Genomic DNA, 15,619 nt, shown 5'->3' on the forward strand with positions numbered 1-15,619 from the left:
GCGGGCCTCTTCCGGCGCGGTTACCAACGAGTACGAGCGAGGGACTGGATAGGCGGGACCCCAGACCAATATAGAGAGGGAAACTCTGAAGATGGACGAGGTGAGGAGCCATTAAAGAGCGAGCTTTCTGAGACGGGGGCGGTGCACTGGTGACAGGCGTACATGTCAACCAATAATATCTCGACAACCTCATGACCCCGCCTTTTGACTCATAAACATCTAATCAGGTGAGTGATTGGAGGCGGGTCCCAAGTGAAGCTTTAACCAGTACTGGGAAGATTCGGAACTTGAATGGCAGGCAAGGCGGGGTTGAAAGTAGCCTTAGGAAGGCCGCTGCCGACCTTCGCCCTCCCCCCCGGATTTGGCGGGGGCTGACCCTGGCGCCCCGCCCTCTATGACAAATTGGCGGCGTAAAAAAGAAACATCTCACCTAAGGACCCAGAGCCTGGAAATTTAAGTGGCACCCTCGTCGATGCGGCTTCCTTTTTATGGGGCCTCAGAGGACAGCAGTTTTTGGGGTGGTCAGTGCCGGCGGTCTGAGATGTTTTTCGGTGGGGTTTGAGACGGAGGCAACTCCAGTAAGTGGTAGCTTGGGGAGACTTTAGCACCCTCCATAATAATTTTCATACAGACAACTGATATATTCTGAGTCGTATGTAAATGTGAGTAAAGTATCTTTAGAAAACTGTGATGTACAACAAAAAAGAAAAACGACGAGCTACCGGGAAATTCAGTGTTCAGGCGAATTCCCATGGAGCCCACTACCAACCGCGTTGCTGCTCCTAAGGCCCTCCTAAGTCTCTAAAATTCTGGAATTGCCACCTTGTATGTATATGTATGTGGTGTGTGTGTGTGTGTGTGTGTGTGTTTTCAGGGGATGATTCAGGTTTGTGGGGAAAGTGAAGTAGGTTTCTGTTTCCCCAGCAATAAAATGGGGCAACAATTCCCATTTTGCCCACTTTCAGCACTATCTCAATTGCATAAAAGAGGCCAAACAGGGTGAGGTGGGTAGCCCTGCACAGAGAGATTAGTGAAAGGGGAGCTCTGAAACCAGCTATCACATATACACATTCATATTCTCTCTCTCACATCATTCTTTTGGTAAATAAATATGTAATTAAAGGAGGAAAGTGATAAACTATAAAACTAGGAACTTTTGTTTTTAATGATTACAAACTAAATTACAAATAACGTTAATAGCAAGAACACTTGAAGAGGTGGGAGAAGGAGAGACAAAACCATAAAAAGGAAAAAATACTCTTTTTAAACATTTGCATTACAAAATCCCAAGGTGCACATGGTAACACATCCACCCATTCCCACTTAAAAAACGACTATAACCTGAAGGAAATATAAATATAATTGTTCATCCTTCTTTTAAAGAAAAAAATTTTCCCAATGCCCTCATTCAGTCCCAGCCCTAAAAAAGTGTCAGCATTCTCAAAATGATGTCTAAACCCTAATTTCCACTCCCGTGGGGGTTGGCCTTCAGAGGAAGATGGGACCTAGGACATTAAGAACTAAGAATCTTAAAAGGAAGAGAAACATTCAGACAACTTTTCCTTGCCTCATAAGGCCACGGTAAAGCACAGTCCCTGTCCTAGAGTTTCCTAGACACCTCTTGCCCATAGGAGGGACAGATAGGGGGACTAGGGGCAATCATTTCTACTGTAGTCCCATCAGGGCTACAGAGACTGGGAGTCTTGAGTCTCCTAGACTGTTAGGTGAGATGAAACACTATAACTAGGGTATAAACTGGCTGGTCTATTTTTTAACCTAATTCTTTAAAACAGGGCCCTCCCTATGTTTTTGTTTTGCTTGGTTTTCAAAAGTTCCAACTTAGGTCCTCTGCTATCAGTTGGTCTTACACAGTGGCCGCAGAAGGATTGATGTGTCTGTCATCTTAAACACAGGAAATAATAATTTCAGGGCTTTCAGAGATTGGGATGGCAAACCCTATGTGGGGGGCGGGGTGAGAGAAAGAGTCAGTCCTTTTTTTTTTTTTTTTAAATACCAGCCTTCCTCAGCAATGACTAAGAGGAGGGGGAGAGGGTGGTAGAGGGACTTAAGTGCATCTAATACTGAAGCTTCCTTTCATTTTCACCTGTTTCTCCCCTCTACCCCTTATATCCCGAGTTGGCTGGCTAAGAGGGGGAGGTAGGTGTGAAGGCAGCCAGACCAGAACAGAGGGCAAATAGCCCAGGGCCAAGCCAAATGAGGGCCCTCTGGAGGAGAGGGTAAGACTTGGGGTAGGGGCTGGAGGAAAGACATCAGAGTCGAAGGTGGGGTACTGGCTTGGTCACATCCTGGAAGAAAGGGTGAGCCAGAGCTGCCTTTGCCGAAATCCGCTTGTTGGGGTCGTAGTGCAGCATTTGCTGGAGGGAGAGATGTATGCTGACTTCAGTGATATGACAGTGGACTACATGGGCAGCAGGTGTTCCAAGAAATCAGGAAACCAGATTCCTTTCACCCAATTCCCTCCTCCCTATATTTGAATGGGTGTGCCAATAGGGAGAGAGAGAAGCAGGGGCTAGGGAAATGCCAAGACCCAGAGTCCAGGGTCTCATCTTCCTTCATCTGGAAAAAAACCTGCCCTAGGGGAGTAAATGAGAGGAAATGGGTGCCCATCCCCAACTCTCACCGATAGCAAGCTCCGTCCATCTTCATCCAAGGGAGGAACAACTTTGCTAAAATCCTGCCGGGCCCACTTGGGGAAACTTGGCTTATAATCAGGCATAGAAGTAACTCCTGGCCAAACCACTTCATCTGGGGTCCCCAGAGTCCGAAAGATCCGGAAAAGCTGGTCAATTTCAGAATCTCCAGGGAATAAGGCCCGGCGGGTCACCTGAAAATGGGGAAAGAGAAAAGGCCAAGACCCGCACTGACATCAGTCAAAGCTGCTCCCTGTGCAATGGAGGTTCCCACAGGCAGTGGAAGGTCAGCAGGGCCCCATGACTCCCCTCCCCAGGGCCTTTCATGGGGTCAGTCACACAGAGCTTGAGACAATGAAGTCCCTTCATCTCTCTCCTCGTCCCTCCTTCCTTCCCCCAACCATGCCTTTGCAGATCCCCAAGGCTGGGTGGGGCTGGGAGGGGGTGAAATGTCTGGGGTGCCACTGACATGTAGCAAAGGGATCCCAAGCCACTCACGGGGTTGGGGTAGACACTGCGGTCATCCCCCCTCCTTGTGATGCAGCCACTTCTAGATAGGAGCACAGCGGGCAGAGACTGTGTCTTCCATTTCTTCTGTGTTCCCCACAGCACCTAGCATGGTGCTGGGGTACACACTAGGTGCTTAACAATATTTTTTGATGAATTGAGAGAGGAATATGGGCAATTGTAAGGTAATGTACTGGGGGATAAATGCATATTTTATATACAGGCTAATGGTCTCTAGGCCCCCAGTTACAACCCAATAAAGGACCATAAAACAATTGCTGATTTGATGTGAAAATGCGCCCACTCCACTGTTATATTAAAGGGGACAAAAGCTCCTATAAAAGGCTGGGTCTTGGGGATCCTTTATTCTGAAGAGCCAGAAGTCGAGGGGACCATGATTTAAGTTTGTAGTTTAAATAAACAGTATGGATAAGGTGAATACAGTTGGTTTCGCTGTATTCCTGGAACCCTACAATAGGTCTACAGGCCAAATGAAGGAGGCACCGAATGGTAGGTACTCATTCTCCCAAATAAATGCAAACTAAAGCTAATAACAGCTACAGATTTAGCTCAATTTGTCGATAGGAGATGTGTATTGAGGGCTAAGGCTGTCTGAGGGCTGTACCAACATTGTGGTTGACATCAGGGACAACAGTCCTGTCCTTTCCCCCCTTACCCGCCTTGGTGCTACTCTAGAGAAAGAAGTCCTATGATAACAGAAGGGCCACGGGTCTAGGCAGAGAAATAGTTCTGGTGTTCTTGAATATGGGGAAGAGTGAGCTGGGTGGAACTTGGGCTTGCCTCCGTACCATCTCAGCAAAGATGCAGCCCAGACTCCAGATATCTACAGCTGTGGAGTAGTACTTGCAGCCCAGAAGGATTTCAGGTGCTCGGTACCCACAGGGTCACCACCTGGGGACAAGAGCAGGAAGAGGAGGGGTGGTGCACAGGGCTTGGTGATTCCCACATCTCAGCTCCTCAGTGTTACTCTGCTAACTCTCTTTCCCTTCATCCTTCTCATATTTCTGACTTTCCCTCATTAAATGACTACATACAACTTCTTAGACCAGAGTTAGCCTCGCCCGTGACTCTGAGGACCATATTTTTCTGAACCCACAATTTGCAACCCTCCTGGAAAACCTTAGACAAGCGGTCATAATTTTAATAGTGTGCCATCCAGCTTTCCTGGCTTGGTACCTATCAAAGCCCAATTAGCCCCACAGTATGAACTCAGTGCATACTCTAAAACTTCTTGGGGGTGCCAGAGATACTTTCCATCTAGTGGAGAGAGAAACTGCTGGCCAGGTAGGTTTAGTAATTTTGTGAATGTCCTTGTTAACACCTCCCAGAAGTTCAGAGAAGAAATGCAGAGAGGGTCTCACCTCGTGGGTGTAAGTACGAACAGGGACTCCAAAGGCTCTGGCTAGTCCAAAGTCTGCTAGCTTGATGGCCCCCTCTGCATTGATAAGCAGATTCTGAGGTTTGAGGTCTCGGTGCAGAACCCGATGAGAATGACAGAAGGCTAGGCCCTGGAGCAGCTGGAACAGATAGCTCTGACAAAGAAGAGAGAGAGGACTTTGTTTCTCTACCACAGTGAGCTATTATGGTCTACTCTCTGACTGCAAAGCTTGACTACAGCCTTTTACTGTATTGGATTATAATGACATGTTTATAAACCGTATCTCCCCATGGAGTGAGAAGCCCTTCCAGTGAAGACAAGGACCAGGTCTTATTTAGTTTTGCATCTCTTTTCCATATCCTGTGCCTAGCACATTGAATGTGCTCAATGTGCATTGAATAAATGCTTGTTGACAGACTGAAAGTAGCTCAGGGAGTAAAGAATCCAGCCCTAGAACAGACAGCAGTGATTCACTGAATATTTCTCTTACCAAACAAGTGGAAGGGCTTCTTGGAGGAATCTACCAAGTGCCCTTATCCCATTTATCTGAGTTTCATCTGACTTTCCACCTGTGCATCTAGTTGACTCACTAGAGTTTCAACTTCTTTGATTCTCCTGACCAGCCCAGGGGTTAATAAGCATAATGAGCAGTGAAAGAGCCACAAAAGAAAGGTGTGTGTGTGTGTAGGGGGATGAGGGCTGGGAAGGAAGCCAAGATTAAAATCATCACTCTGTCTGAATTGCCCCTTTCAGTACCCACAAAACTTGCCCATGTTGGGGAGGAGTTGATGAGAAGGATTACCTTGATGAGGGGAAGAGGAATGCCAGTCAAAGCAGAGGCATCCATAAATTTCTTCAGATCCTGATGCAGAACTCAAAAACCAGGTAGAGTTTGTTTTCCGTGTGGATGACATCCAGCAGCCTAGGTAAGGGAGGTTCAGGAATGGAGGTGAGTTTAGAGTAATACCCAGCTACACAGACAGAACACATTCTCCTTCACTGTCAGAGCACTTTCTAGGTGTATACTTACTTGACAATGTTAGGGTGGTTAAGCTCCTTAAGCAGAGAGATCTCTCGTATAGCAGTACTGGGTACACCCTCCGTCTCACTGGAGAAGTTGAGAAAGCAGAGAGAGGAATGTGGTTTACAAATACTCCTTTCCTCCCAGCCCAGTCATTCTTTTCCTCCCAATGAGAGACCACCCCAGCATCCCCTAGGAAAGTGAGAAAAGAGAAAGGGTGCTGTAGGAGTTAATTCATGGGTGGGCAGGGAGTGGTTTTTGGATACGTTAAGGTCATTATTTCTTCTTTTCCCAGGGGTAGGTAAGTAAAGCCTTCTGGTGGAAGTCAAGAAGAGAGAAGGTAACTGGGAAAAAATAGGAGTAGCAGCACCCAGCCTCCCTAGAGGGGCCAGTGAGGTTTCAACTGCCATTCTTTTGAAAGAGGTAGAGAATTCTAAGATGAGGGTGGGGCTGGGCAGTGAGGAGGGCTCTTCATTCAGTAAGTGCTCTTCACCGGTTCCCACAAAACCCAACTCTACGGAGAGTCCTGGACCCCATCTCTGAGGCCTCCTTCCTCTTTCTGAGTCTTTCTGACTGCACATTTGGGGCATCATTCGGCTTTGGGGAGGAAGTTTTCCCGTAGATTCTACAGTGCCCTATACTCTCCACAGGGAAACCCTTCACTGTCCTCCAACCCACCTCTCCACTTCAAAAGAAGTCCCTCCCTGCTACCTTCCGGTCCTTGGACGGCTACCCCGCCTCTTGGGTGGGGGCGGGGGGCACTCAAGGAGCTCCCGAGTTAGAGGAAGTCCCGGGTACAGAGGCCACTCACGTGTCCAGGCGGATTTTTTTAAGCGCCACCACTTCTCCCGTCACCTTGTTTTTGGCTTTGTACACAACTCCGTACGTGCCCTCATCCGATCTTTTCCACTTTTTGGAAGTTCTCCATGAAGCGCTAGCGAGTCGGGTCAGCCCGGCCCTGGAGCTGGGGCCTGGGAACCCTGCAAAAGGCGGGCCCCGGCTCTCGGGGAGTGGAGGAGGGGGAAACCCGCCCAGCTCTGCGGCCCCAGGTCGGATGGAACGGAGTGTATCTCTCGCTCTTGTCAATTTGTCCAACTTGAACAATGTTGCCGCCTCCCTCCAGTTCCCTACCGCCACCAGAGGCCCCGCCCCTCCTTCCCGCGTTTCCCTAGCTCCGCCCCCAACCCTTCCTATTGGTTAACGTCAGAGCGGAGGGTGAGTCCAGCGCCCTAGCCGCCGCAAATGACTCCACCTCACGCAAGTTTAGTTCTGAGGCTACTTAACACAAGATTCTGTCTCGGTGGGGAAGCTAAATGTCTTTTTCCAAGTACCTGGTTTGAAGTCGAGTTTCTCACCTGTTTCTAAATCTGTAGGGATTTCCTGATCTCTAATTTGCCGTTCACCAACCCTAGGGAAAATGTGCTCGTCCTAAGATTAAATTCCACCTGGCCCAGAAGATCTGTTTTAGTAGCAGGAAGCTAGGAATCTTGCTGTGTGGGTTTTCTGGGCCTCAAAGATGTTCGTCCCGCCTCTTTTACCCACCTTATTCTGTCTCTGGTTTTGGGATGCAGGGTCTCTGTTTCTGAGAGGTTTCCTGGCTTGACTCAAAAACTAGATTGATTCACACTAGCCTATGATGAATTTTATGCGTCGGGTACATGTTACGTAGTTGACCTTCCACCAATTATTTCCGATTTCCCAGTCAAGAAGGGTGTGACCTAGTGAAACCAAAAACTGTCATTGAGTAGCGGATGTCCAGTGACCAGGATCCCTTGTCAGTTCTGCCTTTCTCTGGTCCTCCTGCCCCTCCCAAGCTTCTCCTGGAGGGAGAGGAGGAAGGGCTATGCAAATGAGCACCCCTCTCCTATATAGGGGCTTGTCCCAGCCCCTCGGTGTCTTCGTTGCTGGAAGAAAGAACAAGATGAGTCTGGTCCTGAGAAAATGCCTTCTCTTTATGGCTGTGATGAGTTCTTTTCTGGCTGTGGGGACCACAGAAGGTGAGTGTGGGTGTGTGGGCATGAACAAGTGTGAATTTGTGGTTGCACACCTGCTTCTGGTTTTTCCCCTCCTTATGGGAGATACCGCAATATTTCAGGCTTCTTCTACCCATTTGATTTAGCGATGGCATGGGCATCTGAGCTCCCTCACTATGCGGAGATTTGGGACTGAGCTTGAAAATAATCCATCTGCTTGGAAGGGCAAAAGGATAGTGGGTCATTGTGGCCCTAATTCTGAGGCTCCCTGGACAATGAGCTGGAGCAGGGGCTTCAAAAGGGGAATACATGGAAGACTTAGGGAATGACTCAGGCACTTGGGATAGGGTGAGGACTAAAAGAATATGGCATTGGATAGAAAAGGTAAGGAGGTACCACCTCCCCTCTTTGGGATGGGGATGGGTGAACACAGCTCATGCTTTTGTCTAGGCTGGAAGAGACAGGCAGAGGGGTCTCAGCTGAGCATCACATGAAAAGGCTCTGGGGGATTGGGGCCTCGTGACAGGAGCAAGGGGGTGGGGTGGGGGTGGTGAGAGGGTCTGGAATGTCCCGTGCTGCTCTGAGGAGGGAGGGTTGGGAGTGAAGAAAGAATGGGATATCTTATGATTCTCTTACTCTAGTGGTGAGATGCTCAATTAGATGATTCTAGACGCCCCCCCCCACCCCCCGCAGACTCAGGTAGGTTTCCAGTACACATTAGAAATGGAGTGAAGATAGTTTCTCCTGTGCTAAAATATAGATATCATATCCCACTCTCCCCTTTGTCTCCCTAGATCCTTGGTCTCCAGACTTCTGGGAAGTTCTCCTTGATCTGACTTCCCTCTTCTATGCTGCAGTTTTCAAGTCTTTTTCTTACTATTTCCTTAATGTATTCTGGAAACATTCTGTTCATACTGTCTACCTGAGCCTCTTAAAAGATTGTGCTTACTTTTGGATACTGGTTTTCAATCATAAGATATTTTTAGATATTCATGAAATTTTATATGAATTGGGTTCTATAATTTTGTCCATTGTGAAAAGACATTGTGCTTATTTAAGAAAATGTCATATTTTTTACAGATACGTACTGAAATTGTAGAGTTAAAATAACAAGATGTCTGCAGTTTGCTTCTAAGTACTTTAGCCAACAAATAAACAAACTAAAACAACAAAGGACAGATAAAGCAAATGTGGCAAGATGTTGATAGTTGTTGTACCTGGGTGAGGCGTATATAGATCCTTTTTTTTTTTTTAAGATTTTATTTATTTATTTGAGAGAGATCACAAGGAGGCAGAGAGGCAGGCAGAGAGAAGGGGAAGCAGGCTCCCTGCCGAGCAGAGAGCCCGATGTGGGGCTCGATCCCAGGACCCTGAGATCATGACCTGAGCCAAAGGCAGAGGCCTTAACCCACTGAGCCTAGATCCTTTTTTCATATCATATGAGGGAGCTCAGATGCCCATGCCATCGCTAAATCAAATAGGTAGGAGAAGCCTGAAATATGATCATATCAGATCATGTCCTTTTTTCTCAGCCCTCTCTCTTGGTCAGTTATAATTTTGTCTGCTTGGTCCCCACTCCGAAATTCTGCCTGCCTCTGATCCATCCTCTACACTGCTTGCCATGGCGGTCCTTCAAAAACACAGATCTGGTCATATTCAAAAAGCTTCTGAAGGGTAAATTTTATGCTATAGGAATTATGTCTCAATGAAACAAACACAATCTCCTGCTGTGGCCTACCCTACAGAATAAAGGCCAAATTCTTTTGCTTGGTACTCAGGGCCTTTACTTGTCTTCTTGGCCTCATCTCTTACAGTGTGTATCAACCACATGGGAAGTTTCTGTCATGCCTCCATGCATCCTCTTGTGCTGGTCCTTCTGCCCAGAGTGCTCTATCCCACAGGCCAACTCCCTCACTCCAGTGGTCTTTCCCAATCTGCCAGAGTGGAACCAATCTCTTTAGTCTGTTGTTTTGTTGCACTTTGTGCATGTCTGTTATGGCTCATATTAAGCAGTGCCTTGAATTATTAGAATTGTATGGACATGTCTTGAAACCCTCCAGGGCCATATCTTATTCATTTCTTAAGTCCTTTTTACCTAGCACAGTGAGTGGTACATGGTGGCTATTCAGTAATTTAAATCCCCTGACAGGGCCGCCTGGGTGGCTCAGTGGGTTAAAGCCTCTGCCTTTGGCTTGGGTCATGATTCCAGGATCCTGGGATCGAGCCCCACATCGGGTTCTCTGCTCAGCAGGGAGCCTGCTTCCTCCTCTCTCTCTCTGCCTGCCTCTCTGCCTACTTGTGATCTGTATTTGTCAAATAAATAAATAAAGTCTTTAAAAAAATAAAATAAATAAAATCCCCTGACAAGGGACTGAGGGGTGAACCTAGAGCCTTCATGGTACCTTCTTACAGGACCCAGAAACCAGGACTGGCTTGGTGTCCCAAGGCAGCTTACAACTAAAGCCTGGAACAGGCAGCTGTATCCAGAGTGGGCAGAAATACAGAGGCCTGACTGCTGGAGAGGTGGGAAATTGGCAATTTCCAGGGGGGCATGGGATGCCGAGAGGAGCAAGATATGGGTTGAATGGAGCTTGGGAAGATGGGAAGGGGAAAGGTATAAGGGGAGAAAAAACCAAGGAGTCCCAGCTAATGCAGCTAGTCCTTCCCAGGTGGCCAGGTGTCCTTGAAGGTCAGTAATGATGGGCCTACACTGGTTGGGGCAAATGCATCCTTCTCTATTGCGCTGCACTTCCCCGAAAGCCAAAAGGTGCTACCAGATGGGCAGGTCGTCTGGGCCAACAACACCATCATCAATGGTGAGTACCTCTCTACTCCAGGCCCTTATTCCAAGGGCTCAGATTGGTTGGTGTTCCCCATGAGCTCAAGGAGTGTCCCCCCTTCCCCCTACTTTTTGTTTTTAGCAAATTATATACATATTCTATAATATTCATTGTAGAAAAAAAAATTTAAAAACACAGATAAAGCAAAAAAATATATATAGTATGCAAAATTGGGGACAAAAGGCCCAGTGGACCTAGAGTTTAGACAGACATAGATTTAAATTTATAAATAGTATGTTTCCCTGGGCAAGTTACTTAACTGTTCTGTGCTTCCATTGCCTTCTCTATACGATGGGGATACAAGGATACCCACCTTGAACATTTGTTGTAAGGATTAAAATGTGATAATATATAAAGAATTGAGCATAATACCTACCCTAGGCTAAGGTGAGGCCCAGTAAGTGTTAGCTGATGCTCTTATTGTTTTTATCCCACTAGCTAGGGCAAACCACTGTAAACATGTTGATATATGATATTCCAGTCTCTTTCCTCTGTCTGTCATTGAGTACATATGGATCTTTAATTCCAGTTTCCATTCTTTCTGCTACCACCCCAAATGGGTGATAGCAAAGGGAACATACTATATAGCTAAGGAGTATTCCCACAGCCCCCCTCTGGGAGCCCTGGTAGGGGTTTTGATGTATAGAAAGGAATGCCAGGTTTCAAGGATGACTCTTGTATCTACCCTTCAGGGAGCCAGGTGTGGAGAGGACAGCCAGTGTATCCCCAGGTACCTGACGATGCCTGCATCTTCCCTGATGGGAGGGCCTGCCCATCTGACCCTTGGTCTCAAACAAGAAGCTTTGTTTATGTCTGGAAGACCTGGGGTGAGTCATCCATACTTGGATTCACCTCTTCCTACCTGATCCCGTTTCATTTTGCTCTGTGAGTTTCCCTAATCTTCATTGCCCCCATGGCTCTTTCCTCTTCTATAGCACCTAGCCCCCTCCAACTCTCTATAATTGTTTCTGGGGGCCCTTCCCCAATTATTGTCCTATCCCATGGAGCCCCTTACCAGGATTCCTTTCCTGACCCTCATAGGACAACCTTCCAAATACTATCTGAAATAACCATACTTAATAGATTACTTAACCTTCCTTCTCTGATGTCCTGTCTCTAATCCTTCCCCTCCGTTGCCTTTGATCAGTACCTCCCCAACCCCTGCTTTTCTTTTCAAAAACCTCAGGCCAATACTGGCAAGTTCTGGGGGGCCCAGTGTCAGGACTGAGCATTGTGACAGGCAGGCAATGCTGGGCACACATACCATGGAAGTGACTGTCTACCACCGCAGGGAGTCCCAGAGCTACGTGCCCCTTGCTCACTCCTGCTCAGCCTTCACCATTACGGGTAAGGATTCAGGAAGGGGCAGAGCCAGTTGCAAGGAGGTAAAAGATGGGGAGGCCTGCCCTAACTGGAAAGGAGAGAAGGGAAAGGGGAAAATAGAATGGGGAAAGGGGAAATGGTGTGTAACCTTAAAGGGGCAGAGCCAGGAAGACATGGGCAGAAGAATGTGGGGCTTGGAGCCAGTGAAGGTCCAGTCAGCTTGAGTTGGAGGGTGTGGCTGTGAAAGCAGCTGTGGCCCAGGTCTAGTTCTCACCTTTTCTGGCTCCAATCCCAGACCAGGTGCCCTTCTCCGTGAGTGTGTCCCAGCTGCAGGCCTTGGATGGAGGGAACAAGCACTTCCTGAGAAATCATCCTTTGACCTTTGCCCTCCAGCTCCATGACCCCAGTGGTTATTGTCCGGGGGCCGACCTCTCCTACACCTGGGACTTTGGAGACCATACTGGGACCCTGATCTCTCGGGCCCTTGTGGTCACTCACACTTACCTAGAGTCCGGCCCAATCACTGCCCAGGTGGTGCTGCAGGCTGCCATTCCTCTCACATCCTGTGGCTCCTCCCCAGTTCCAGTCACCACAGATGGGCACGTGCCAACCGCAGAGGCCCCTGGCACCACAGCTGGGCACGTGCCTACTGCAGAAGTCAGAAGTACTACACATAGTCAGGTGCCAACTTTGGAGCCTTCCAGAACCACAGCTGTGCAGATGCCGACCACGGAGGTCACTACACTCGTACAGGTGTCAAGCACAGAGGGCACAGGTACTACAGCTGAGCAGGTGCCAAGCTCAGAGGTCACAGGTACCACACTTGCAGAGACTGTAGGTACAACCCGTGAAGGGTCAACCTCAGAGCACTCTGGAACCACAGCTGAACAGGTAACAACGAAAGAGTCGGTGGAGCCCACAGCTGGAGAGATGCTCACACCTGAGGCTGAGGGTCCAGATGCCAACCCCTTCGTGTCTACAGAAGGTATTACAGGTAAGAGGGCCAGTGTGAATAAGGTTCATTGGGGTGGGGCATTTGTCACTACTCGGAAGAGCACAAAGCTCTTCAGAGCTCCCATTAGTTTTCGCCCTCAAGTCCCTCTTAGTAACATGGAATAGATCTGGAGTTCAGGAAACCAGGGTCTTCCCCTGGGCCATGGAGCAAGTGCTTGCTCCTTCTCTGTCCCTGAGGAGAGCTATTTCCTGAGGAGAAGGCCAGGGAACACACCGTGGTCATTTACATAATAATTGCATCTCACTTTTCTGTGCAAGTATAAATGCATAATATTCTGTCTTAGATTCTGGCACCATTTCCCACCCCTGGATTCTATCCTAAAGCAGGTCAACCTGAAATTGTGGTAGGAACGCTGAAAAGGTAGGCGTGACAGGGTGGCACTTGTGTTGTGTCTAGCCAAGGACCCAGCACAATGTGTGGGGAGAGAAACATTTGGGATTTCTTAAAACTCCAACTCTACTCCTAACTGTGTGACTCTAGGGTGCCCATTCCTCCTTCTGGGCTCTAGTTTCCTTATCTTTAAAATAAGGTTTTCCAGGTCTTGTCTGATTCCAAGTCAGGATCCACCAGCTCTGGGTCTACCTAGAAAAATGCCTGTGTGGCCTCTACATCCAGGTGAGTCATTTGTCTCTTCTTCAATCCTCTCCTGCCAGGTTCCCAGAGTCCCCTGCTGGATGATGCAGCTACCTTAATCCTGGCAAAGCGACAGACCCCCCTGGATTGTGTTCTATATCGATACGGCTCCTTTTCGCTCACCCTGGACATTGTCCGTGAGTCTTGACTGCTTTGGGGGCTGGTGGAGGGAGGTGTGTACTGCCTAAGGCCAGCCAGTGGAAGCATACCTTGGAGGGAGTTACTCACTGGGACAAGAACACTCAAATCCCAGGGTTTTTCTTTTGAAGGCAGGGATGGGATTGGGGAAGCAGGCTTAGGGTTCTCCTCTCTGTGGGCCTTTGGAGAGGCCTGGTAGAGGCATCCCAGACCTAAACTCTTGCAACTTTGCAGGGGGTATTGAGAGAGCTGAGATCCTACAGGCTGTGCCCATCCAGCGAAGGGGATGCATTTGAGCTGACAGTTCTTGCCAAGGAGGGTGAGTGTTCCACTAGTTGTCCTGAGAACTCTTAGGTTGACTGTTGCATTGCTCTCTGGTGTCTAGTGCTCCTTCCCAGTTGCCCTGACTTAAGCTGGACACCTCTTGCAGGCTGCCCAAGGAAGCTTGCATGGACATCTCCTCACCAGGCTGCCGGCCCCCTGCCCAGCGGCTCTGTCAGCCTGTGCCACCAGCCCCGCCTGCCAGCTGGTTTTACACCAAGTCCTGAAGGGTGGCTCAGGGACCTACTGCCTCAATGTGTCTTTGGGCCGATGCCAACAGTCTGGCAATGGTCAGCACCCAGCTTATAATGCCTGGTAGGTACCTGGACAAGAGTTAGGATGAAGAGGGGGAATGCGCAGAGGCTATGTGGCAGGGAGCAGACGCTAACTGAAGCCTGGGATTCTGCTCACAGGTCAAGAAGCAGGACTTGGACAGGCTCCCTGTTTGTGGCATCTTGCTGGTGTTGATGGCTACGGTGCTTGTATCTCTGATATATAGGTGAGGGTCCCACTGTCTAGTTCACACCCCCTTATCCCTTATTACCACTACTCATTTTTCCTCAAGAGGAGAAGAAACCACCACTTCTTCTGAAGAAGCATGGTATCCAAGGAAAGAGCCCAAACTTGGAAGTTAAATGGACCTGGGCTGTAGTCTGGCTGGAGGGACCTTGGGAAAGTAGCTTAACATCTCTGAGCCTCTAATAAGTAGGAAAACTAGTATCTGCCATAAGGGACTGTTGTAAGGATTAGAGATAATGTGGGTAAAGCACCCAGCTCTGAAGCAGGAGTATAATAAGTGATGATACTGATGACTATTGTTATTAATAATATCAAGAGTGGGGGCACCTGGGGGGCTCAGTGGGTTAAGCCTCTGCCTTCGGCTCAGGTCATGATCCCAGGGTTCTTGGATCAAGCCCCACATCGGGCTCTCTGCTCAGTGGGGAGCCTGCTTCTCCCTCTCTCTCTGCGTGCCTCTCTGCCTACTTGTGATCTCTCTCTGTCAAATAAATAAATAAAATCTTAAAAAAAAATAATATCAAGAGTGGAGTAAACTGGGGTGCCTGGGTGGCTCAGTGGGTTAGGCCTCTGCCTTCAGCTCAGGTCATGATCTCAGGGTCCTAGGATCGAGCCCTGCATCGGGCTCTCTGCTCAGCAGGGAGCCTGCTTCCCCCTCTCTCTGCCTGCCTCTCCATCTACTTGTGATCTCTCTATCAAATAAATAAAAATCTTAAAAAAAAAAAAAAAGAGTGGAGGAAATTGGGTGACCTGAGTCCTCTGCCCATATGTGAGAAGGGCAGATCCTCAGGCCTAGAATGCCAAGGTCCTCAAAGCCGGGAAGCTTGTAGGGTAAGAGGGGAATGGACAGAGGTTACCATAAAAAACAAGACAAGATGAAACTTGTTGGTGAGAATGGGAGGGAGCTAGGATCAAGGTCAAGTAAACCGGGGACCTCTGTTTTGGAGAAGCACAGAGAGGCTTCCCTTGTCCATTGCTAATCAGTTTCTGCCTTCTTCTCCCAATTTCAGGCGAAGACTTCTGAAGCAGGGCTCAGCTCTCCCGGTTCCCCAGCTGCCACATGGTAGCACTTATTGGCTGCGGCTGCCCCGGGTCTTCCGCTCTTGCCCATTGGTGAGAACAGGCCCCTCCTCGGTGGGCAGCAGCAGGTCTGAGTAGTCTCACGTGATGCTGTGATTTGCTGAGGGTGGACATCCATGCCTATCTTTTCTCCAGTCTTCCCTTGGAGACTACCATTACCTGAAATAAATACTCAGAACCTGATGCTGTTTTTTTTCTTGCT

The 15,619-nt window shown here is 48.5% G+C and overlaps 2 protein-coding genes across 2 annotated transcripts; one reads left to right on the forward strand and one right to left on the reverse strand.

Moving 5' to 3' along the window:
• Nucleotides 1–1,147: 1,147 nt before the first annotated feature.
• On the reverse strand, nucleotides 1,148–6,652 carry CDK2 (cyclin dependent kinase 2). The gene is given in 10 exon segments (XM_047740705.1): nucleotides 1,148–2,375; nucleotides 2,642–2,845; nucleotides 3,968–4,054; nucleotides 4,056–4,070; nucleotides 4,541–4,711; nucleotides 5,360–5,427; nucleotides 5,430–5,479; nucleotides 5,588–5,665; nucleotides 6,390–6,472; nucleotides 6,474–6,652. Coding segments are annotated over 10 exon segments (894 nt in total). The 5' UTR covers nucleotides 6,507–6,652; the 3' UTR covers nucleotides 1,148–2,270.
• A 56-nt stretch (nucleotides 6,653–6,708) lies between these two features.
• Nucleotides 6,709–15,600, forward strand: PMEL (premelanosome protein). The gene is given in 17 exon segments (XM_047740689.1): nucleotides 6,709–6,878; nucleotides 7,451–7,575; nucleotides 9,964–10,074; nucleotides 10,221–10,367; nucleotides 11,084–11,218; nucleotides 11,578–11,634; nucleotides 11,637–11,738; nucleotides 12,010–12,708; nucleotides 13,383–13,499; nucleotides 13,735–13,819; nucleotides 13,931–14,010; nucleotides 14,013–14,086; nucleotides 14,088–14,136; nucleotides 14,235–14,262; nucleotides 14,264–14,320; nucleotides 15,348–15,445; nucleotides 15,448–15,600. Coding segments are annotated over 16 exon segments (1,959 nt in total). The 5' UTR covers nucleotides 6,709–6,878; nucleotides 7,451–7,499; the 3' UTR covers nucleotides 15,492–15,600.
• The last annotated feature ends 19 nt before the right edge of the window (nucleotides 15,601–15,619 follow it).

Source organism: Lutra lutra, chromosome 8 (assembly GCF_902655055.1).
Source record: "Lutra lutra chromosome 8, mLutLut1.2, whole genome shotgun sequence".
NCBI classification, from domain to species: domain Eukaryota; kingdom Metazoa; phylum Chordata; class Mammalia; order Carnivora; family Mustelidae; genus Lutra; species Lutra lutra.